This window comes from Chelon labrosus, assembly GCF_963514085.1.
Source record: "Chelon labrosus genome assembly, chromosome: 22".
In the NCBI taxonomy this organism is placed as follows: Eukaryota; Metazoa; Chordata; class Actinopteri; order Mugiliformes; family Mugilidae; genus Chelon; species Chelon labrosus.
This window is the reverse complement of record NC_140355.1, coordinates 6935876-6959196: the sequence shown is the minus strand read 5'-3', so window position 1 is coordinate 6959196 and position 23321 is coordinate 6935876. Positions and strand designations below refer to the sequence as shown.

General features: G+C 42.4%; 2 protein-coding genes across 2 annotated transcripts; one reads left to right on the top strand and one right to left on the bottom strand.

The window, feature by feature from the left end:
- Nucleotides 1-1040: 1040 nt before the first annotated feature.
- Nucleotides 1041-6181, top strand: stbd1 (starch binding domain 1; the record flags this gene model as incomplete). The annotated part of the gene is made up of 3 exons (XM_084572416.1): nucleotides 1041-1314; nucleotides 2780-3138; nucleotides 3869-6181. The coding sequence occupies 3 exons, from the start codon at nucleotides 1041-1043 to the stop codon at nucleotides 6179-6181; spliced, it is 2946 nt and encodes a 981-aa protein (XP_084428542.1).
- A 7429-nt stretch (nucleotides 6182-13610) lies between these two features.
- LOC311507876 (phospholipid-transporting ATPase ID-like) lies at nucleotides 13611-22853 on the bottom strand (the record flags this gene model as incomplete). The annotated part of the gene is made up of 24 exons (XM_084572415.1): nucleotides 22551-22853; nucleotides 21806-21904; nucleotides 21650-21711; nucleotides 21457-21529; nucleotides 21288-21358; nucleotides 21067-21149; nucleotides 20300-20458; nucleotides 19720-19808; nucleotides 19404-19597; nucleotides 19095-19298; nucleotides 18703-18932; nucleotides 18330-18518; nucleotides 17971-18086; nucleotides 17713-17877; nucleotides 17470-17581; nucleotides 17160-17265; nucleotides 15931-16081; nucleotides 15447-15762; nucleotides 15121-15344; nucleotides 14947-15030; nucleotides 14591-14836; nucleotides 14318-14456; nucleotides 13995-14125; nucleotides 13611-13889 (listed from the first exon to the last, which is right to left on the bottom strand). Exons 1-24 carry the CDS (start codon nucleotides 22701-22703, stop codon nucleotides 13611-13613), a joined length of 3675 nt encoding a protein of 1224 aa, XP_084428541.1. The 5' UTR covers nucleotides 22704-22853.
- Between the last annotated feature and the right edge of the window lie 468 nt (nucleotides 22854-23321).

Sequence of the window (23321 nt, the reverse complement as noted above, 5' to 3'; positions counted from 1 at the left end):
TAATATTACCCCCTCAAAATAAATATCAGACTCAGTGAAAAGTAATAAACTTTTGGGTTAAGGGATTCTGAAAAAAATAAATAAAAAATCAATTAAATGGAAATAGAAAAAACCAAGATGACTGATTTCAACATTTCTCACAATCAATCATTTCTCTGGCCTTTACCACAGATCTCCAGTTGGTGGAGGTGTTCCACAATACTCCCTATGTAACTAATCGTTCCTCACTTGGAAGGAGAAAAATGTCTTCGTCAAGTATTGCGCACATTTAGTCAGTGGAATAACATTTTAATCAATTATTAAATTATTACAGATCTCCACGTGGGAGCGCTGTTCCATGAACGCGGTCCCTTTCCTCATTCCACAATCAATAATCTAATTGGGATTTTGTTACTGGAGATACTTTGTTCTAGTTTCAGTCTTCTTTTTGTACACATTCGTGTATGTTCGGTGGTAATATGTGTCCAATAGTGTTATTTACACCAGTATAATAATATCACAGAGTAAAGATCAATGCCCCCCCCCCCCCCCCCCCCCATTATACTGACGTAAGAAACGTCGATCATCATCAGCTGATTACTTTTCTGTTAAAGTTAAAATGCACTGCCGTATACATTCAGACAATATCAGTATAACTCTTGTCAAAGGTTGCAGGGTTTCTATTGGGACATCTAATCAAATGGGGTTTCGGGGTCTTTCACTGGTACTAAACCTAATCAACATTCATCGCCAACATCAAACGATGAAGGAACGACTGCATGAGCTCCGACTGCCAAAACAAAGACCATCTCCCTTTTTAATGAATGAATTCTTCGTCCCGTGATCCAGTCAGCCAATGAGCAGCTCGCACCTGCGGCCGTTCACAGCTCTGCCACAGCGACAGGTCACTACACTTTGAATAGTGGAGGGGATCGCGTAGTCCACAGCGCAGCAGCGACATCCTGCAGCAGGGCCTTCGCTCGCACAGACTACACTACAGCACAGCACAGCACACCACAGCACACCACCGCGGGGGCTTGTTGTTTTCACCAGAGGCTGCGATGTCGCCGAAGAACGCCGTGGCTGCGGAGAGGCGCATGGACCTGGCCTCGCTCTTCTGCATGATCGGGCGCCACGGTCCCGCCGTGGCTCTGGCCGTCATAGCGGTGGTGTCCGTGCTGGCGGGCTTCGTCATCTACCGGACCGTGAGAGGGAAGCGGAGGAAGGCCACGTACGGAGCCGCCGAGAGTGACGGCAAGAGCCCCGGAGAGGATGGAGACGCGCCGCTGATTGAGACGGATCAGGAGTCCGCCAGGAGCCCCGCGGAGTCAACAGGTAAAATGTGCACGAGTGTCACCAGGCCAGAGGCTGCTGGTGTTTACAGGTGTCGGAATTCACATCAGTAATATTCTGTATCATACAGTATGAATCTAGCGTCAAAACTGAGCATGCTCGACTACACTTGAACTGCAGAGGATTACCATAGAAACATGATAGGCTATAATATTTTAAGGACCACAGCACAGTGTATTATTATCAACCAATGTCACTTGGAGAAAGGAAAAACTTAAAATATCTGATCTATTAGTAAAAATAAATCAAATAAATAAATAAAGACCAGGTAAAAATAGAAAGACTCAGGATTCAGAAATGTATGCCTTTACTATGCACTGATTTAATCATATCTGCCTTCCTGGTTTTGTTGCATATTAAGATTTTACTCATTTTTATGTAGAAAAGAGCTGGATACACTTTACTGCACAGTAATATGCCAGTAATATCAGTTGACAATCAGAGGGGCAGTGATTTTTAATAGCTGAATAATAAATGTGTTTATGTGGGAGATTTCACTCACAAAGTTAAACTGAAACACAAAGTTCTGAAGCAGACACCAGTGACAGTTATGGTAAACCAATAGCAACAAGAACAGAGTAAGATGATATGTGGTCAAGTGAATCAAACCCTCCAGGAGAACTCAAAAGTAAAAGATTAGTAATTTTATTTGCTTATATCAATCCATTTGGAGCTTCTAAGACTGTAAGGCAGACTGCAAATAGGCTGTCTCAGTGACTTTTAGTTTTAACCCAGGAACAATCACGTTTTTTGCGCAATGTAGCAGTCACATAATCAGATAGGATGTATTGCATTCTGCATTCTCTACAAGCTGTAACTGTCCAATAGCTTTCTTATGCACACCAGAAAGAAGAGCGTTACAATATCCCAGCATCATCTGACATCCTGATAATACTGCCGTACTTGCTGCATTAGGTTAAGTATCGCAAAGTTCTATTTTTAAGCTCTAAATTGAGCACTGCAGACTACTGCAGACTGAAATGCACGTTTTTAATATTTGATATTCATCATCATTTATTTAATTTGGATTCAAAACACTGCAGAATGGACTAGTAACGTTATGCAAGAGAGATTTTGGCCAGGTCAAATGAAGCCTTAAATGTTGACAGTAAAGCTATTTCAGTCATTTCAGAAAAAAAAGGTACAAAGGTGGATACAGTGCAAACGCTGAAAAAATGTCCCACCTGGTGTTTGTATCTGATCATTGAGTAAATATTCTGATCCCATTGAATGTTTATTTAACATTTGAATCAAATTTCCGCAGGCAGCATTCACCACTCTCATATTTAGAGTGTTATATCTTGTGTGCTTCACAAGCTATGAAAGCTTACAGATCACACATAAATAAAAGAGTGTAAAGTAGAAATTAATCAAAAATAATCTTTACATGCTGTGCATTATGTCAGTCCTGGTAAAAGTAAGTCATGTCTTATGTCTCTCATTATAGATGTGAGTGATAACGTCTCACCGGATGTGAAGGAGGATGCTGGTCAAATTCTGAGTGACCTTAAAATCAGGCATCGCCGCACTGCTGCCGACAAGAAACCTCCTCCTCACTGTCCTCCTAAGAGTTTCTCAGTGCCAGGCAACAAGGACAACGCTCCAGCTGTGCACGACCGTTACAAAGAAGCAGAGGCATATACAGAGGAGGCAAATCAGAGTCTGCAAAGTGATACTCAGATGGATGTCAAAGGTGATCGCCAAGGGGTTTTAAAGGATGACGATATAATGGATGCTGAAGAGGACCATGACAGCTGTGTGACGGCTGGGCTGGTTTACAATGAGAGCCCCAAAGAAGAAGAGAAGGTAATACAGACGGTTACACTCTTTTTGTTCATTAACCCTAAGCTGTTTTAAAATTGATTATGTATGTGTGTCAGTTTGTCTTTCTCAAAAATCAATTACTGTCGCTTAACAGGAATAGTTTGATACCTGGGAAATATGCTTCTTCACATAATTGCTGAGCTATAGATGCTAAGCTAGGTGCTGCCTCAAATGGAACTGAGCTTGTAACAATGACGTTGGAAGTCATGTACCCAAAAAACTTCGAGTGGTTACATCATCTGTAAGTTGTTAGAACTGCTGCTAGGCAACTGTTGGTGTCTGGAAGCCACCTGGGCTAACCGTAAGGGTACAGAACAAAAACTACCAGGTAAAATTGAACTTCCATGACCTCCGCCATTTCACCTCTTTCAAGTTTCAGTGTTGGACCCTTTTTGGGAACATGGTAAACATGACCTAATTTGAAGGCACCACCAGTCTCATGTTTGTACTCTGCCACATGCAGAAACAGCCAGGAAAGGGTTAGCTTAGGTTCAGTACAAACACTGGAAGTGAGGAAACAGCTGACCTGGCTCTGTAAGGATCTTTATATTGAGTCCTCATTCTGTATCAGTTTTCATTCAGTCTTTAGTTTCAAGCACAGGGCAGTAGTACAATACCCTCTGGTATTTTATGTTACGTCTCGGACATAAGATCAATCCTCTGACTGATGAAGTTAGACCTGAAGTTATTACCTTTCCTTTTATCTTTCTAGGTTCTGCAAGCAAAATACCAGGGAAGTGAGAATGTGACAGCAGACAAGGGTGTTTCAGATGAGAAAACCAATCAAGTGGAGGGAAACGTTGAGTGTGTCTCAAATAGTCCTGTGGGCTTTGAACAAAATGCTCTCGTGAGTGAAAATAGAGATGACAGACAGCAAGACCATGAAACCACACCAGATACCAACAATATGGAGTCCAACTTGGAACAGCCCTTATCAGTCATTCCTATCGAAGATGTGTCTATTGTCTGTAATGACAAAGATGTAGAAATTGAGGAAAAGAGTTACCACCTAGAGAATATTGATTACTCAGATTTTTGCAGCAGTAATCGCCTCTCTCCAGGAGAAGAAACAAATCATGACCAGGACCAATGTGATGATGTGAAGGATGAGGTGATGCTGCCCATTCAGGAAGGTGATTGGGATAACGACTGTGGTAGAATCGGTGAAGTGACTGAAGAAGATGAAGGCCAATTGAACAACCTTACAGCTGTCGAATTCTACACCCAGCCGCAACAGATTGACACGCAAAAACTGCAGCCTGAACAACACGACGAAAATGGCCATACCTGCAATCAAGAGGATGGTGTTGTGAATGGGAAAATGCTAACATCCTGTGGTGAGGAAATTCATAGTCCGAATGTGGTGCTCGCCCCTCCTCTGCCTTGTTTGAACGAGCTAGAAAAGACTGATAATGTTGGTGATAGTCAATTTGGGACAACAGCTGATGCAAAACCTGAAGTCTCAGACACCGTGGCACAAAGCGAAATGAAAGAAGACGACAATGCCGCAACTTTGGATACAGGCACGGGTCTTAATATTCTTATCCCTGACCCATCATCTCTTAAGGAGGAATTTGGGAGTGAAACAGTTGCAGCTGAAGAAAGTGTTGACCAACAAAGTAACTGCATGGAGAGCAATGAAAGACTTAATTCCACTCCCGATGTCCCTGTTTGTGATGAGGCTGGCTTTACTGCATCTGTGATCTCTACAGACCTACGTGATCCTACATCGCCTTCCCTCCGAGACAAACAAAGCGACCAACTGCGGAATAATGCAGATTTCCCCGAGGTTACCACCGCCGATACTGCCGACGCGACTGAGAGCATTAAACCTCAGATGTGTCATATTCACTTGCTGTCATTTGAGCAAACTGAGCTGACCTGGTCCTCGTCTGGTCTTGGTGAAGAGAGCGGGATTTCAAGCATGACTGTCAGCCCTGATTTGCAAGACGCTGGTGATGAGTTTGACATGACCCCCGAAAAGGTGGTGCTCCCGTTAATGGATTGCAATCCACAGTCTGAAGTGCCATCCGAAATTCATGACAGTCTCTTTGCTGATGATGTACCCGTGTCTGTGATTAATGAAGATTCAGTAGGTGTGGCTTTTGGGGCCGGCACATCAGGTCTTTCGCAGCAACCCCGCAGTGAAAATACAGACTTGGTTAATGACCAGTCTTTTATGACCAATGAGGACATTTTTGGCCATGCGGTTGAAGATAGTTACCACAGAGAGATGGACCAGTTCATGGCGCAGATGGTGGACAATGTTACTGCCTTAACCGATGAGTTGAAAAAGGAGACACACGTAAAAGCTGTTGATGAGGTTGTAGAAATCAAGGAGAAGGTGAAAACGCAGAGCGATATCAAAACCGCTGTTAAGGTTGCAGAAATTAAAGAGAAGAAGGAAGGAACAGAGAAGGAGGAAGAAGAGGAATTTGAAAAGACTGAAATCAGTATCATGGAGGCAACTATGGACAATAATGAATGGATCACAGATGGTAACTACCAAATGCTTCCCTGGATGAACCTTTCTGTCCCAGCTCTTGCTCAAAACGAAGCAAAACCTGACCCACTTCCCACTGAAGAGCAGCAAAACAGCTCTTCTCTCCCAGATGTTCCTTGTAAAGATGTCCCACCAACAGCTGAAGTCAGACAAGCCGATTCTCTCTCCACCGTTGATGAAAGCACAGAAAGTAACAGAAAGGTTGTGGCAGTACAGCCCATGCCCCAGAACGTCAATGTGACCTTCCGCATCCACTATCTCACCCAGTCGCCGTACCAGAAGGTAGCCATCACGGGGAACCAGCAGGAACTCGGGAACTGGAAGGAGTTCATCCCGCTGGAGAGAGACAAGGATGGGCACTGGGCCACCGTGGTCTGCCTGCCTGCAGAGAGCCATGTGGAGTGGAAGTTCGTAGTGGTGGACAAGGGCGAGGTTTGTCGCTGGGAGGAGTGCGGCAACCGCCTCCTGGATACAGGCTATGGAGATGAGCTGCTGGTGCATAAATGGTGGGGAACGCTGTAAGAAGGTATTAAAAGGAAAAGGCTGAAGGTTACAGGAAGACTGAAAGTGGAATAAACAGTAAGCTGTGGTGGGACTGGAAACTGGACCAGGTAAAGTCGAATTTATTTGTTCGTCAGTAAATTCTACAAAGTATCATTGTGTTAATTTGGGGGTCGAAATATTTAAGGAGGTCTGACGTTGAAACTGGGCTAAATTTGGTTTTAAGAAACATTTTTCATATCTTAAGATATAATAACCATTGTTTCAGTGATTGTTTTGAGAATTTTGGACATTTGTTCAAGTATTTTTTCAAGCAAAAAGCAGAGAAAAGAACATATTTTGAAATGTAAGCATTTCCTTTATGCTTTTCTCTATTTCATGTACTAGTAAATTTAATTCCTTCGACTTCTAGAGTGTTTATCTGATAAAAGAAATGATCAAAAGTTTTTTTTTATTTTATAGAAGTAGCAATAAGTTAAACAATTGTTTTTTTGCCTTGCCACATATCAGCATGTGTTTAGTTTCGTTAGTTTAGTCACAGATTTATAAAAATCTTTTATTTTCCACCATATTTAGCCCAGTTTAATCCTAGATACCGTATGTTGATGACACTGCATAAATGTCAAACAGACTCTGACAGAGATGAAACGGTTATCTGATGGGACTTTTCCTCTGACGACTGCCTTCTACTAGCCTGCGATTAAATGGACCTTTCAGGGAACTGGAGAGATTGCCATCAAAAGGCAGTGTTACATAAAATGTCTTCCTTTTTTTTTTTTCCTCGTGGCAGTATCTTTGATTATGCAAACTGCACCCTCTTGAAAGCAGGTGTTTTAATGCAAGTTTTTAATATGTACCAGTGGAGACTTTTTTTGGAGACTTATTATTATTATTATTATTATAATACTGTCCGTATGCTGCTCGAATACTCCCCAAACGGTCTATGAGTATAAATGCACATTGTTCACTTTTACGACAGCAATAATTAAAGCAATAATTGTTCTGTATACTGTACGACTGGTGTTTCATCAGGTACTCTAATGTGTTAACCACTAAACTGTGATAGAGTCGTAACTTTGATGCTGCTTTTATCTCGGGGGCGTCTGTGCATGCAAGATCGCCCCACTGTTGTTCTATGAATGTGCCTTTTAAACATCATTTTCTATTAATGTATCGCAACGCATCAGAAAGTGTCTTTGAAGGCCGTGATCTTCTTTAATGAATTACCGTTTTTTTTTTTTAGTTAGTTAATTGGTTTCACTTCTCAGTTGGTGTAGACTATATTCTCTGTGTCTGGTATCTTAATATGCAATATTGTGATGATAACTTTACTCTTGGATGTTACTGAATAAACTAATCTTCTGAGTCTCTCAAAGCTGGGACTATGACTCTCACACGAGTGAATATGTTGAATATTTGTGTTTTTCTTTTTCCTTCAATGATAATGTAAGCGTTCATTTTCAGTTACCTCAGTTACGTGAAGCACAGCCATAGATCCAATCGATACACAAGAGAAATCTGTTTTTCCTGACCTAAATTTTTTATCACTTCGTTGGAAGATTTGTAGTTTTGTGCTGATTATCTGTTGCATCATTTAATTCAACTACTGCCACTAAACTTCACATTTTACTCAAGCTTCTTTGTGGCACTGTTGGATGCTTTTAAAGCACTAGTGAGGTTAAACTCCATTTGTCGATCTCCAGCATGTGACAAATGATGTGCTTCACTGTCTGCAAATTATTTACTGTTGCAGCTGACAGACTTTAGAGGTCCTGTGAGGTGATGCTCTAAAAAAAGAAAAAAAAAAAGTCTTTGAACTAATACCTAAATCTTCTTTTCTTTATATTTCTGTTTCTCAAACCAAAACCTGCGACTGTGACCTTGTTTCGTGTCCAGCTTGCTGAGAGGTGGCCCATGCAGGGAGAGCATCATTAGCGGGCGTCTTTTCGTGCCAGCTTGTCAGCTCCACTCAGCTCAGTGCTGAAGATGACTGTGGTGTATCTGAGAAGAAAAAGAAGCGCTCTTTATCTTCCAGTTCAGGAACCAGTACACTCTCACAAATACGCGGGCAAAAAAAAAAAAAAAAAAGTGCAGCTTTTTAGGCAGATGTGTAAATTATTCATCTGCACTGCAGAGAGTGGGGAGGTTTTTAAGAGGTCATTCAAAAACGATAAAACCATCCAAAAGAATGTTGTTTTTTTAATCATTTTTAATGAGATGTTAATGGTTCACTGGCAGTTCAGCAAATTCAGAGCAAGCCATGCACGGTAATGATGCACAAAGGCACACAGAGTTTAACGAAAAAGAAGGCTTGAGAGAAATAAATTGCAACCCTGTAATAAAAAAAAGAACGCACAAATCCATTGAGCTAACACGGTCCAGTGTCAACCTGCTACTGTGTGCCATCTACATGTTAACATGGCCATCTGTGAAACGTGACACCTACTGTGGTTCCATATTTGGAAGAGCCTTTCATTCCAAAGTGACTAATATTAATGGGGAGGTCCCCTCAAGGATCGAAACACCGTGCTTGTATTAGCAATACAAGGCCTCAGGGACTCATTTGATCAAATGGGGTCAATAGGACTCTGCCCAGCTGTAAGGCACGTGATCTCTGCTGACTTTTCTATTTCAAAACACAAGTTCAGGGAACTTTTACCTGTTTGCCCGGAGCACAGAGCCAAACAAACATGACGTTATATTGAGGCAAGGGACTGGCGCTGAACAGTGCTGATGTAAACCAGTGGACTAACTAAGTTAACCACTCTAGCTGTGTATTAATAATGTTTGATTCACCTAAAATGGGAGCAGATGAAAATGGATTCAACATGGGGGAAAAAATGATCTCACATGATCTCTTGGGTCACGCGTGTTGATTTTGTCCCGTGTACATGCAGCACCCTCCCTCGCCGGTGCTAATGTGTCAGTTGGGACTGTGTGCACTTTCTGAGGTGGAAGGTAATCCCTTATTTAGACGCTTACATCTGACACCGTTCACGCTCTGCTTACAGAAAACTCCCCCTTTCTGCCTCGCTCTATCTCATATATGCACGCGTACACACAGGAGCACACCATTTATCAAAGGTCTAAACAGTTAAGCCGCCATTAAGTCAATGTTTGATCTCTGTTAAGGCACCAAGTCTTAACACTGAGTCATCGGTCTGATGTGGAAACTGCGCACCGTCAGTTTCTTCACATACAGATTTAGAGCGTCCAGAGTGAACAAAGCCTTCAAATCAGCACCCTGAAATGATTATTCAGATGTTCCCGTCGTGTCCTATTGTGACATAGTCATGTGCTCTGGGTCCGTATTCAGTCAGTGTTGAGGGTGGTTTTATCTACTTTTGTAGCACTGCAAAAAAACTGTGAAAAAAACTTTTTGAAGAAGTATGAGTATGAGTATAGCTAGTTTATGTTTGCAGAGTTTTGCACAGTACGGCCTGTTAAGGTAGTAAAAAGATAACTGTGTTACAAAAGAAAGGCCATAAAAAGATTCATTATCTGTGTCAGGGGCCTGTTCCAGGAAGAAGGTTACTATGTCACTAAACCTTTTGTGACATTTAAAGAAGCTGACCTGCACTACATTTCTTGCTCTATTGTACATAGTTTTTCTGGTTTGAATTTTTTTCCCATGATTCCATTTCAACATTCTTGTGGTCTTCAGACTACCTATAGTGACTCAGGTAACTTATTTTTCAAATTGTTCAGCTACCTGTGGATTGACAAACGACTAAAATCAACAGAAACCCCTGTCAAATTTCCATTAGATGTGGTGACTTATTTCACCACAACCAACCCTGGCATGCACAAAAGTGTCGCTGTGAAGCCCAGGAAAGCTCACAGAGCGTTTAAGCTGACAAGCTGATTTAGGACTGGCTTGTCATACTTAGGAAAGTAAACACAAAGAGAAAATGGTGAGAAAACAGGATGGACTACAAGAACTAGAGCAGCAGCCTAAAGTATAGCAACCAGTTGAGGTAGAAGAAGAAAATGTCTGCAGGATCCAGGGTTTAAGAACTGCATAAGGTGATGAAATGATGAGACTCAGCTGTGACGGCTAGGTTGAGTGGGAGCAGGTGAGACAGCCACGGCCGCAGACACAGAAAGACGTGCACACAGGGAGAGGAAGAGAAGAGAGAGCATGTCATAGCATATAGTTAAAGTTAAACGTTTAATCCTCTTGGGTGCAGGAGCATGCTCAGCACAGCACTCTGCCTTTTAAGTTTTGCTAAAACGTGGTTGTTAGACACCCTGCAGTGCCCAGCAAAAAGCCAGGAGCAAATCATAAAGGGCGTTCTTTTGGGGATCACGACATTTTGTATTGTCTGCTTGACTGAAAAGCAGAACGGTGTAAATAAACCGATCTGGAGCTGAGTATTACCACCAGAAAGGCCCTCCTCTGATCAGAAGAGTTGAATGTGACAGACATTTTCAGGTTGTTCTCTCCACAGGGCAGGACACTGTCGCCTGGCAGGCCACAACACAAAGTGATCCTCAGTCCAAGTTGGACTGCCAAGTGTGAAATTCTCTTTCTGCTGTCTCCTCTTACAGAAGCCAACCGGCACGACCGGGGCTGCTGCTCCTGCTTTCCACTTGAACTTCGACCCAGGTGGATTGTGCGATCACGTCACAAATAGCCACGTATCTCTGTGGGTGTCTGTGTTCATTTGAACATTCCCGTGACTTTGCCTCAATGTATTAGAGCAATCTAATTATAAATCCTCACTCTGCTTCCACTACTTTTCATTGTCTTCTTGTTCATTTTCTTTGTTCATTCCAGGTTGCTAATGGAGCTATTTTTAATCAAACTGCTGGCTATTGGCGTCACAGTAAATATTAATAGCGTAAAAAGATTTAGTGCTTCATCACCACTAATTCTACCCTGGCTTCTGGCTTGGTTGTGGAAAATTGTAATATATACGGCATTCTAGTTGGCAATCTGTAATACAATCTTAAATAGTGTAAAAAATATAAAAAGGCCAAGAGAAATCAATATGCTATGTCATGGTAAGGGTGTACCACACACACAGGCTATTTATACAACATGCCAGCGCTCATTCCTTCTCTACACTGTGGGATCATGCAGTGACCTTCACTGGAGACTGCCGAGCATGCTGACTGCGCTGCATGACCATAAGGGAAGCACCAACATGTGAGGGTTAAAATGGAGGAGATGTGAGCCATTTGAGCTGAGTGATGCCATTAGTACTTTCCATTCTTTTAAAAAAACTGTATCGAGCCAACGTTCATACATTTTCTGTGCAATTCTGCGCAGTTTCTCATTTCCCCACAAGGCCGTTTAGTGTCATATACAGCAACCTGTTTCTCTTTCTCGTGGATCAGAATGCAAACTGAAAAGCTTGCTTCTGGATCTGTGCCACACCGGGACAGCCCCTCCATCAGTGAGGTCATCGCTCGCCCGTCCCAGAGGACACTGCAGTGGTGGGCTGAATGCAGCTTGAGCACGTCTGCAGATGTAAAGCACAGCGTGCATGAGCAGTGTGAGGGAGAGAGAGTGTGAGGGAGATAAGCAGCGAGAGAAATAGAGTGAATGTGCACACAGCTGCATGCATAATGTAAAAATAAAAAATAAAAAATTCCTGGTTAAGGCATCAAAATGGGGTCAGGTTATGAAATATTTACAATACGCACAAACATTTTAGTCCTTCTAACGGATTCTGGTGACTCTGAGCTCCTTGAAACGAAAAGTAAAGGAGCGTGCCTGTATGCATGTTTCAGTTAATCTACAGTATGCATTATACAGTGGAGTGGGTTTCAGTAATCTTGAAGGCAATGCAATTTATTTTAAATTTTAAAAAAAGCAAGCAAAGCACAAGTTTGCGAGTTGGTTTTATTCACAGATGATCCGCCACGCAAAAAAAAATGTGACAAATTCATTTTAAAATTTCGTACAGCTTCTAGCTCGTGTCATATTTTTCAGTGTGGTACGTTAGAACGTAAACATTCAGGATGTAATGAGCCACACGATGGTCTGCTGTGGCCCCCTGGCGCGACACAGCTACAGAAACGACACTGACCCCTGGCTGTACTTTAAAAACACTGTTACCGTCGGGGTGTCAGGTCAAGCTATACCTTCATGAGCGTCTGAACATTAAATTAAAAAACAGATTATTAACACGGGACGACAATAACGAAACAAAAAAGTCCAAAAATCTTCATGTAAACAATAAATTCCAACAGAGGAAAAAAAGATGATCATAGATATCAACGGAAATCACAGTTTTACCTCAGACAAGTTTAAATTTAAAATTTTTAATTTACCTCACAACAAACATTGTAAAAAAAAAGAAAGAATGGTGTGCAAGAGGCAAAATTAATCTCATTGTACTTAATGTTTTTAGCATGTTTGAACTCATTAAAAACTACTACAGTATCTATGGCCAGTTCTCACTGCTTATCACAAACACTTATACCTGTCAGGCTGCTTGTAAAATTGTTTCATGTTTAATATAAAGGAGGTGAACCTTCCACCTTTATTTGTTGGATCAAATACACACGATCAGATAGCGTGTTCAATACATCACCTTTTAAAGTTGGCTTCTGAAATTTGAGCGTCAACTATTAACTTACTTTACTTACAGTAAAAAATAAACAGAAATGTTTCATTCATGTTTAGTTATACAGTTTTTTTTTTTACAGCACTTGTCACTCATATTACAGAAATGGTTCTCAAAAACTGGCAAATAACACAGTTAAGACAATTAAATGTTCACTTTGAGGGTGGCAAATGCACATGCTGAATCCAATTAACTGAAACCTGGGTTAAAAAGGTCACCTTCTATTTAGTAGAAGGGTTTAGATAGATAGAAGGTTTTAGATCAGATGTGTCAAACTCGAGGCCACCCACATGATTTTATGTGGCCCATCAGAGCTTAACATGCGTATGGTGGTCTTAAAATAAAGGCCTTTTATTAGTACACACTCGATACTAATGCCGCATCACCAGTGACAATCTCCACGCTGTTTTGCGGATTGCGGATTGCGACAGCATGAGACCTGAAACCAGACACACTGACCACTGGAAAACGGTTTTCGGAACATGATGGATGAATGAATGCGGGTGGGGGTGACCTGTTGTGTCAGGGTGAGGAGGGAACAGCAGCACAAGAGACAAGCAGCATCGCCTTATCAACCCCAAATATGTAATGTAGTGGCTTATTTTGCTCGATGTTAACATTTTGAATCCAATATTATTTATTTTACTGTGGAAAAGCTGTCGCACTCAAATTCAATATTTCTGGTTAAATCATTGTCAGTACTAGACTGTTCAAAAAATGTTAATCCTGTTTGGCCCGGGACCCTGTTTTAGATAGATAGAAGGTTTTAGATAGCAGCCTGCAGCCTGTAGGACATGAAAGGTAGTGACTCTAAAACACAAACAAAAAAACCCCTTCTCAGATATCCACTCTGCCGTGGCTTCATTGTCGCTTCATACCTCCCAGCTAACATTCTTTGACTCCGCCGGCTCCTCAGCTATGGTGCGGTAGTGCTGCGGCTGGTTCTGAGCCAGGGGAGAGTCCGTTGGTGAGAACATGACCGGTTTTGTCCTCAGGGCTCGTTTCAGGAGGAACTTCCGAGATGTCACCAGATCGCCGTAGCCCTGGGAGTGGGAGAAGGCGTAGCCTGACTTCCGGGTGCTGACGCGCCTGACGGGCCGTCGGCGAGGGGCAGGTGGCGGCAGGGCCTCCTTACGCACCTTGTATCTCACCTAGGGAGGAGAAGCAGGAACTTCAGTGTTCACTTCTTGCTGTGGATACAGCTGCTCGTTCATTTCCATGCATAAACAGGGTCCTTCTATAATGCTTTGCTTTACCTTGTCATTGATGGTGGGACGAAGCTGCAATAGAATGAAGCGGAAAGCCACCACAGGCAGAATACAGAGGAGGGAGGTCAGGAATATGGTGAGCCACACATTTGGCTGGTTCAAAGAGTTTCTTGCTGTGCCTGAAATCCCAAAAACATTGGACCTTATAGTAATATACTGTAAACTGAAGTAAAGGATTAAGATTAAGGGATTGCAAACCGCATCACCCTGTGAATATTTGACTGTCTCGCTAAAAAATCAATATTATATTTTCAACAGGACAGCAAGAGGCACTAATGACCTCGCCCCAGAAGTAAGTATATTCTGCTCACCGACAAAGGGGAAAGCGGAGGTGAAGATGAGGAACATGCCGTTGCTGTACATGGTGAACGTGATGGCAAAATAGGCCGCCAGGCTGCCCCACACAAAAAACTGGTTCACTGCTGTCCAATAGTGGGTGTCGAAACACAGCTGAAAAATGCACACATGAGACGCATGATTTAGTATGAAATGACCAAATCCTGCAAACCCAAAACTTCCATAGAGCCCTACTGCTCTCTGTAGACATTTTCAAAAACTATTTCCTCACAGGTATGATTCCTCACCTGCGTGTTCATCACGATGAGCAGACAGGTCTGCGCCAATAAAGCAAAGGACTGATAGTCTGAGACGTCTTTGCCGTCATCTCTGACCGTGTCTTGCATGGCAGCCCACGGGATAAAGAAGAGGACTAGGGAGCTGTAGCAGCTGTGCAACACACAGCGCACAAAGGCTTTCTTACTGAAGTACATGTTCAGCTGGCCCGGACAGTAGAGCTGAGGATACTGGAAACTCCAGCGGTCATTTACATCCTGCAGAGATAGTGGATCGCAGAAAGAGATAAGAAAGTCCAGAGGATAAAGGCTGCAAGGTGCGAGATTATATGAGATTAAACGTGACTAATTTTTCCCTTAATTTATACCTGGTCAAAGAGACTCAAGCCAAGGACAGGTAGAGCTGTGTAAACCATGTTGTACATGGTAATGAACCACTCGTCATACACAGTCTGTGAATGAAAAAGAGATGAACTTCTTAGCTGCAAGTATACAGTCAAAAATGTAATATGCATTATGCAATTCCAATACTTGTCCCTCACCTGTGCAGAGAAGCCGCAAAAGAAGGCGTACCAGAAATGCACGAAGGTGAAGGTGAAGTTCTTGTAAAAAAAATATTGTAGGAACTTGCACATGCGTAGGTACGACCAGCGACCGTGCACCAGCAGGAGGCGCTGAAGGTAACGGAACTGGGCGAAGGAGAAGTCGCTGGAGAGGACCGCCTGCATCCCCTCCTGACCACTGATACCCACACCGATGTGAGCGGCTGACGGACGGAGAAGACAAATCATGAGAAACGGTGAATATTCCACGGCTGTTGCATGCATCCCTGTGAGTTAGTGCCTGAGCTGAGCTGAGCTGAGCTTACCCTTGATCATGCTGACATCGTTGGCCCCATCTCCAATGGCAAGAGTGACGGCCTGCTTGTATTTCTTGACCAGCTTGACCACCTGGGCCTTCTGCAGAGGGGTGACCCTGCAGCAGATCACTGTCTGACACATGCACGCTGTCCTCAGCAGCTCTAGGTCCAGGCCCTTCTCCAGGGCAAAGGCCTGTAGAGAAAAAGGAAGAAGGAAATACAGGTCATCATTTTGGGTCAAGTGTCCCAAAAAGAAAAAATGATCATACAGTTGAACATAAACTAAACATGAAGAGGGATTAAGTGCAGGATTGTTACACTGACATTATTTGATTTAGCTCCACCGGGTAACTTTAAACAGGACAACTAGCAGGAGTTCTTTTTTTCTGGATTGAGGACACATTGTATGAGGACGAGACAATGAGGACAACGCTCTTCTTGTCAGTTCAGCAGCTACCAGAAATAACAATGTGCCTAAAAAAGCCCGTCTCACCAAACTGTGCCCATTTATAATCAGGCCGTATTCTCCGTCCACTTTCTCGTCCTGCATAGTCTTCGTCTTCTCAAGCCAGAACAGGCCTGCACGACTTTTGATCACAGTCGGCTCCTCTGCTGCACCTGGACACATTTTCCTTCGCGCGTCTCTGAAAACAGAATTAGCGTGACTGAATAAAAAGCTAAGAATGTATTTACTAACTTGGGGAATTTATTATTATTTTTTTTTCTCCAAACCGGATAGAGACAAATAACTTAAGGCCACCAGGGCTAAAGCAGTTTATGGAGTTTAATTATAAACTTTTATCTGCAGTCCAACTCTTAATCACTTGTTGACAGTAAACAGATGCTTCTTTCAGTTGCCCTTTTAAAGGCCTCCTCCCCTCTTTCTTCTCAAAAAAACACACGCTATTTGCCACTATGTTTCCTTTTCATAATTTAGATTTATGTATTAGATGAATTATTATACTAATCACTAAACACTGCTCCTAAAGACTGATTGTTCAATGTCAGAGTAGCAACCACAACTAAGCAAGGACAAGGCAAAGCTTTGGAAAATAAATCAAAGACGTTGGCAAAGGTTTAAACTTTGAATTAATCTACCCTATGTAACTGGGCAAACGTTAACATTTCCAAACTTATGAAATACAGAAGCCACCAAGTGTTTCCTTTGTACAGGTTATCTTAGAAAAGTGCTCAAAATGACCACCTAACTAGGCTAAGATTACAGTTCACATGTGTATATGAGTCTGTTCAGACAGATACACATGTGGGGATGGCATTTTATCCTATTAGACGTCTGAATTTGTCAAGATGAACACGTGAGGTCTGGGCAAACACATGTTTTTCTCCACCAAACTCTAATCCGTTGATCCACATTTGAAGAAATTAAGTTCCTGGGATATTATTTAAGAATGAAACAGTTGGACATAATGCCATAGAGACAACCCCAAAGCGCAATGCCTCTGTTAAAAGTTAAAATTATAAGAATCACTGAAGATACTGATGTCTTCCCTGGGATTAGTCTCACCTTTTTAAATTTACATAATGTATAAAGCCATTACAAGACAATTTTTACAAGATTTTGTTTAAAAATTATTTTTTTGGAAACATTAAAAAGTAAGCTCGATACAATTTTGAGAGCTTCACCTTCACTGTTATAAAAATGACAGCCGCGACATACTTGGTGACCAGCGCTCTGCAGTCGTTTGTTTCTGGCTGACTTACTGTAGCTCCTGTCTGACTTCTTCAGCTGTATTGGCTGCCACGACGAAAACCTCCTTCATCTCTTCTCGTAGCATGTTGCAGGAGTAGCCAATATTCTCTGCGGTTTCTGTTCGTGAGAGAGCAGCATTCACAGTTACCGTGGTGTATTCTGGAAAAATGATCCGAACATTCGTTTCCTCAGACTCTCGGAGGAGGTGTGACATGAACCCTTGGAACCTCACTCCAGGTTACTGACACGTCAACATTAATAATGGGAGAACATGACAATAGATTGAACGTGATTTTGACGCAAATGTGCAGTGATACTAACCTTGTTTGTCCCCCGTCAATACCCAGATTTTGATGTCAGCTTTAGCCAGTTGCTCAATGGTCTGTGGCACACCGTCTTGCAACTTGTCCTCCACAGCTGTAGCTCCCAACAACTAAAAAAAAACAAATCCCGGGGCGATTTAAAGTGACGTTGTTTAAAGCAAAATTCTGAAGGAAACCCATTCCTTGAAAATAAATGATGTTAAAACAATGGTCAGTCAAAATATTCAACAGGTGGACAAACCGTCATATCCTTCTCTATCTCTTCATAAAGTTCATCAAGTCTTTCCTCTCTGTCGTCCATGGTGACGCTGGCCTCGTGGTGGCGCTGCATCCAGTCCTCCATGTACGTCTCGTCTAAGTCCTTGGAAGCCAGGACCAGTGTACGGAGGCCGTCGCCTGCATACTCCTGTTTTTGATTCAGAAATCTGTGATTTTCAAATGCACGGAAAGATATGCACCAAAATGCTGGTGCAGCCGTCGCAAAAACTGCTCCACTCACACTGAGGTGGCCACTGGTAACGCCCTTCAGTTTGTTGCAGGAGGGGTGCAGCCGTTCATAGATGATTGTGTCTGCTCCTTTGCAGTACAGAGTCAGTTTGCCGTCTGGTTGACGTACTGGAAGTCACAACGGGAGTCAGGAGTTTTGACGTACTGTATATGTCAGTTTTACACGTATACATGGAGAGTTGAATGTGAATATTTTAGCAGACACTGATGATTGAGGCGGAGACATTTAGTATGCCAGCTCAACCATATGATTAGAACAGGGATCAAACGCACGAGGGCAGCAGATTAATACGTCTTGAAGTGGTTCCTCAGATAAGAAGCTGTGGTGACTGAAACATCCCTTTCTCTCACCTATTACCGACATCCTCTTTCGTACATTATTGAAGTCCAGAACAGCCAGAAGCTCGTAGATGACCTGTCTGCCCATCTCCATGACAGTGATGGTCTCTGGTGTGCGTGAGCGGAAAACAAACCCGAAGTTTCTTGCTGCGGTCACTAGAGCGCCCTCGTCCGGAGACTGAGCCTGGTAGAAGAGTTCCCCTGCCAGGTAGAAACGGTGATGAGAGGGATGAAAATAGGAGGAATCTGTATGGCTTAGAGCGTTCTCAATATGGATTTCAAACAGCCACATAAAACCTGTTTGATCACTGGAGCTGCGATGTCATTTTCCACCTGAAAACAACTGCCACATAGTAAAACTGGTATCCAATCAGAGGATCCTCACCCTCTTTCTTTTCCTCGGGCATGACAGTGTGGCACAGAGCCAGCAAGCGGAAGAAGTCCTGAGCCTCTGGGTTTCCCTCTCTCACTGTCTCCATCAGACTGTGGTCATGAAAGATGAACTTTGGATCCGCCAGCCGGTTCCAGGAGAAGTCCACCTTCTCAGTTTTCTGTGAGGAATAATTAAGAAACATGATGTAACAAAGTTGGACCATATGAATCCAAAGAAAAATACTATCACGTGTTAGCGTACTCCTCTCACCTCTGTTATTTCCACCCTTTGTCCAGCAAAGTCAAACAGCTCCCCTGAACAAAACATATTTCAGTCAATGATCCAACACAAGCTTGCGTGTCCATTTCAGACCTGCAGTATTTAAACAAAGCCGCTCACCATACGCTTTTCCGTTAATGGTGCACTTGTTGAAAGTCATAATGTTCTGTGTCAGAGTGCCGGTTTTGTCGCTGAAGATGTATTTAATTTGCCCCAGCTCCTCATTGAGGGTGGTGGTCCTCGCCTGGGCTGGAGTGTCGTTCTTAGGATAATACATCTTCCTATCCCAGTCTATGAAGAAGCTGTTCCCCAGGCGAATGATCTCCACGCTGATGTGGAAGCACAAGCGCGTAAGAATGTGAATGCATGTGAAAAATATGAAAAAAACACTGAGTCAGATTCTGATTTCGTTGCCTTTCTGTGCTCAAACGTACCTGACGTAGAGAGAGATGGGCACCACTGTGTTGAGGACGATGATGTAGGACCAGAAGGTGAGGAAGGACGAGAGACCAGCATCAACACCGGATTCACGAGGAAGAAACACCGTGAACGCAGATCCCTGCTTCATTTCCCAGATTGCATTGCCGATGGCCAGAACGGTGCACATAGACGCCAGGAAACCGAAGATCTGGAAGAACAATCAGTTGAAAAACAAATCTACACCACAAAAAGCTTTTTAAAAAAAAAAAAAAAAAAAAGTAATAGTAAATAAATAAACAATTAGTATTGTATTCACTTGGAAACACTCACACACAACACCACGACATTCATCAGATGATCGATGCTTGTCCGTTTGAATGTAGTCTTTCCACTGTTCTGCATTAGCTTGGTGTCAGGACCTGTAGAGTTTCAATACAGTGACAGTTACGCAGAAGAAGTTTTCAGCGGTCGCAGAGACTGTTTGGAAAGACAAATCTTTCGCCAGTTTGGACTGGAGGAATAGTGTACATACGTCTTTGCCTGGGACGCCCAAAACCAAGGACTGACGCTGGCTAATGCCTTTTCCAAAATCACTCAAATTCCAAAGTTTGCTAGTGAAATGCTTAATGTATGTAGACTGACAGTTTGCTAAAGAGGAAACAGTCAAAGTTCACAAAAGGCAAAGACGCAACCATTTGTCCAGGTTTTGTTCCACAGGTGTACTGTGTGTCGCATGGTCACCCTCTGCAGGGCCCTTCCATTTCTGACCGATTCGCCTCAAACTGACCCGCAATTTACCCAACTTTATCAGGATAAATGAATGGACCGAGTTGACCTCATTTATTCACAGCACCATAGAGCGTACAGAGTGAGCTGGTGGGGAGCGGTGGAGATGGCGCAAAGGGTTTACCTCCAAAGATGACCAGGCCGAAGCACCACTCAGTGTTCCTGAGGGTGCATCCTCTGAGCAGGACTTTGTCGTTGTCCAAAGAGTAGGTTTGCTCGTTCAAAGTCAGGGTGCCCTTGAATTTGTCTAGACGGTTGTTGGGCGGCTCACATCTTACTTCACCTGAGACACATGAGGTCGGCGTCAGCAAGGCGTCAAATTTAAAAAAAATGTATGTTTAACTGTTTATTATAATGTGTGATATTTATGATATAGTATTAAAAGGTGTATCCAGATGGCAAACTGATGGTTGCCTAGTAAGTATACACTTTTAATACAACAGCTCTCTGAAAGTACACCATGGTATAACAGCCTAACGTTTGATTTTAACATTTCTAACAGAGAAAAAACAGACATGGAGGATGAAAAAAATTGTCTCATAGTATAGTACCGTGTAAATGATGGAGAATTAAATAGTCTTGATTTTTTCCTTTTTTAAAAAAAAAAAAAGAAATGGTAGTAAAAAAGACAAAATATAACTAATCTAAAAAAAAAATACTTTAAAGAATAAATTAAAAAAAATGTAAATGTAATAAAAGGGCAACATATTCCTATCTTTTTTTGCAGTTTCTACTAAGTTCATAACAAACATCTAGGTCATCTGTGTGCTTCGAATTGTTGGATTGTCCAAATGTTGCTCCAAATCTCTGTGTCGTTTGATTTGCGTCATATTCCCACATTACCACATTATTCTTTTCTTTCCTAGAATGGTACTCGGTTCGGCCTCTCACCCTTGAAGCTGGCCAGTGTCTCGATGCTGTCTCCCATATCTCCAGTTGCGGTCAGGGCCTGTTTCACCTTCAGATTGGTTTCACTGGGGGAGACCAAGAATGCATGAGAGAGATGCGACTGAAGGGATATCCAAGACAGTGTGAGACATCTCGTGTCACCCACACACACACACACACACACACACACGCACGCACACACACACACAGTACTGTGCACTCACCCATCTAATTCTGCTGTTTCCACGTAGACCAGATTCAAGGGCTCACTGCTGGACAGCAACAGCAGATCTGCCTAAGTGATTAAATAAGATAGTAAGTGCAGAAAACCTTTACAACCCTCTTCATTCATAAAAACCACCGCCATCTACATTGTACCATCTCCATACTTACTGTGACAAACTCATTACTCCCCAGTTTGACAATGTCCCCAACCTGGACATTCATCCATTTTTCTTTTTTCAGTCTGTTAGATGGAAAACACAGGTTACACAAACTATATTGTTATATACAGATGTGTAAAATCCCATTTACAATGTATACTTTACAGTTCTACACTGTGTAATACTCATGTTAAAGAACTGACTCTCCATCGATGAGGACATCCACCATGCGGTTATTCACTTGATTGTCGCTTTTGTGTCTGTTCTACGCAGTTGAAACAAGTGAAGACGTTGATTTTAGATCCTTATAATACTGACCGTGACTTCAACTTGAGTTATTGAACAGTTACTCAGCTTACTATGTCATCGTTGGCATCTTTAACTGCAGATATAGACAGCACCAAAAGCAGAGGCACGGCCGTGGTGAACCAGGAGAGAGAGGAGACTTGAGGAATTAACTGTCGACACACACATAAACACACACACACTTTAAGGCTTTGGCTTTTGTTGGGAAAAGACAGAACACTGATTTGTTCAGGGGCCGATGCCCCTGTGCCCTTCATAGACTGTATAAAGATGGATGGTGGACCTGCTCCTCAAAAGTGAAGCCAAAGCAAGTAGAGCTCCCCCTGGTGGCTGGCTGCAGTATAGGTCATAAGTGCCACCTCCTCCATGTTAGCAAAAACACTAAAATACACGTCAAATAATTTTTTTTCAAGGATGGTTTCTGTCATTTTAGGTACGTGATATAATGTTGATGCATGTTCAAGTGTCATTTGTTTTGTATAAGTTTTGTTTTAGCTATTTGACGCCATAGAAACAGGATGTGACATAATGGCGACCACCAGTTGCAATGCCAACCGCTCCCTACTGCGCAGACTCTGGCTCCAAACTCGCAAGATGGCGCCGCCCGAATGCCCGGGATAGCAGAGTCAGTCTGGCCAACGCAAGAAAGTGGCGTCACGTTGTCCATATTTATACAGTCCATGGTGCCCTCACATCAGCACATACACCAAAACTGGCTAAAAGCTAAAACCCAGCACCCCAACAAATTCATGCTGACATTTATGGCACAATAATATTATGAGAGAAAATAAAGTGTACCTGAAGGCAAAGGAGGAAGAGGAAGTAGGCGTTAGCAAGCCTCCTGAACTGCTCAAAGAGGTTAAGCGGCAGGAAGGTGATAATGTTGTATTTGGAGGTCTTGATGGCATTGTTCTGAAGTAAAGGACAGTGTAGTTTAATATGAATCCACATGATGTTTAAACTAATAAGGGCAACACATGGCAACACATCACGTTACTGCAATGATGGGAACGCTAGAAGGCTCTTTTTTCATTCATGCTATCCGAAGAGTATGCGTGAAAAATTGTTCTATTACTCACAGCATATTTGTAAGAGAGGTTGAAATGTCTGTCATTAGCCCGCAAGTGTCTCTCCTCCTCTGAAAAAAAAAAAAAGTTTAGGAGCAAGAGAGGAATTACGATATATGATTATATATATGATTAACTGCTGTGCACCGTACTATTAGTTCTATCAGTTCAGTAATATTTGGAAACATACTGTGTATGTCACTAATGTAATGTTAGAATAAATAAAATTGCTAAAGGAATACAGCTGCTGAACATATAATGTTAAGGTTGCATGCATCAGATCTCACCTATCTGTTTCTTCTCGCCACACAGCTGGCGAAAGAATGACGCTACCGATCCCATCTTTAGCTCAGCTTCTCCATATTTTTACACCTGGAGAAAAGTGCATACACATGGCAATGTATATATAAATCTTCAAGATTTAGTGGAGCAAAAGTAGAATATATATGTATATGAGGCTGACTGTCATCAAAGTGACACTGAGAGAAGCAAAGCATTAAAA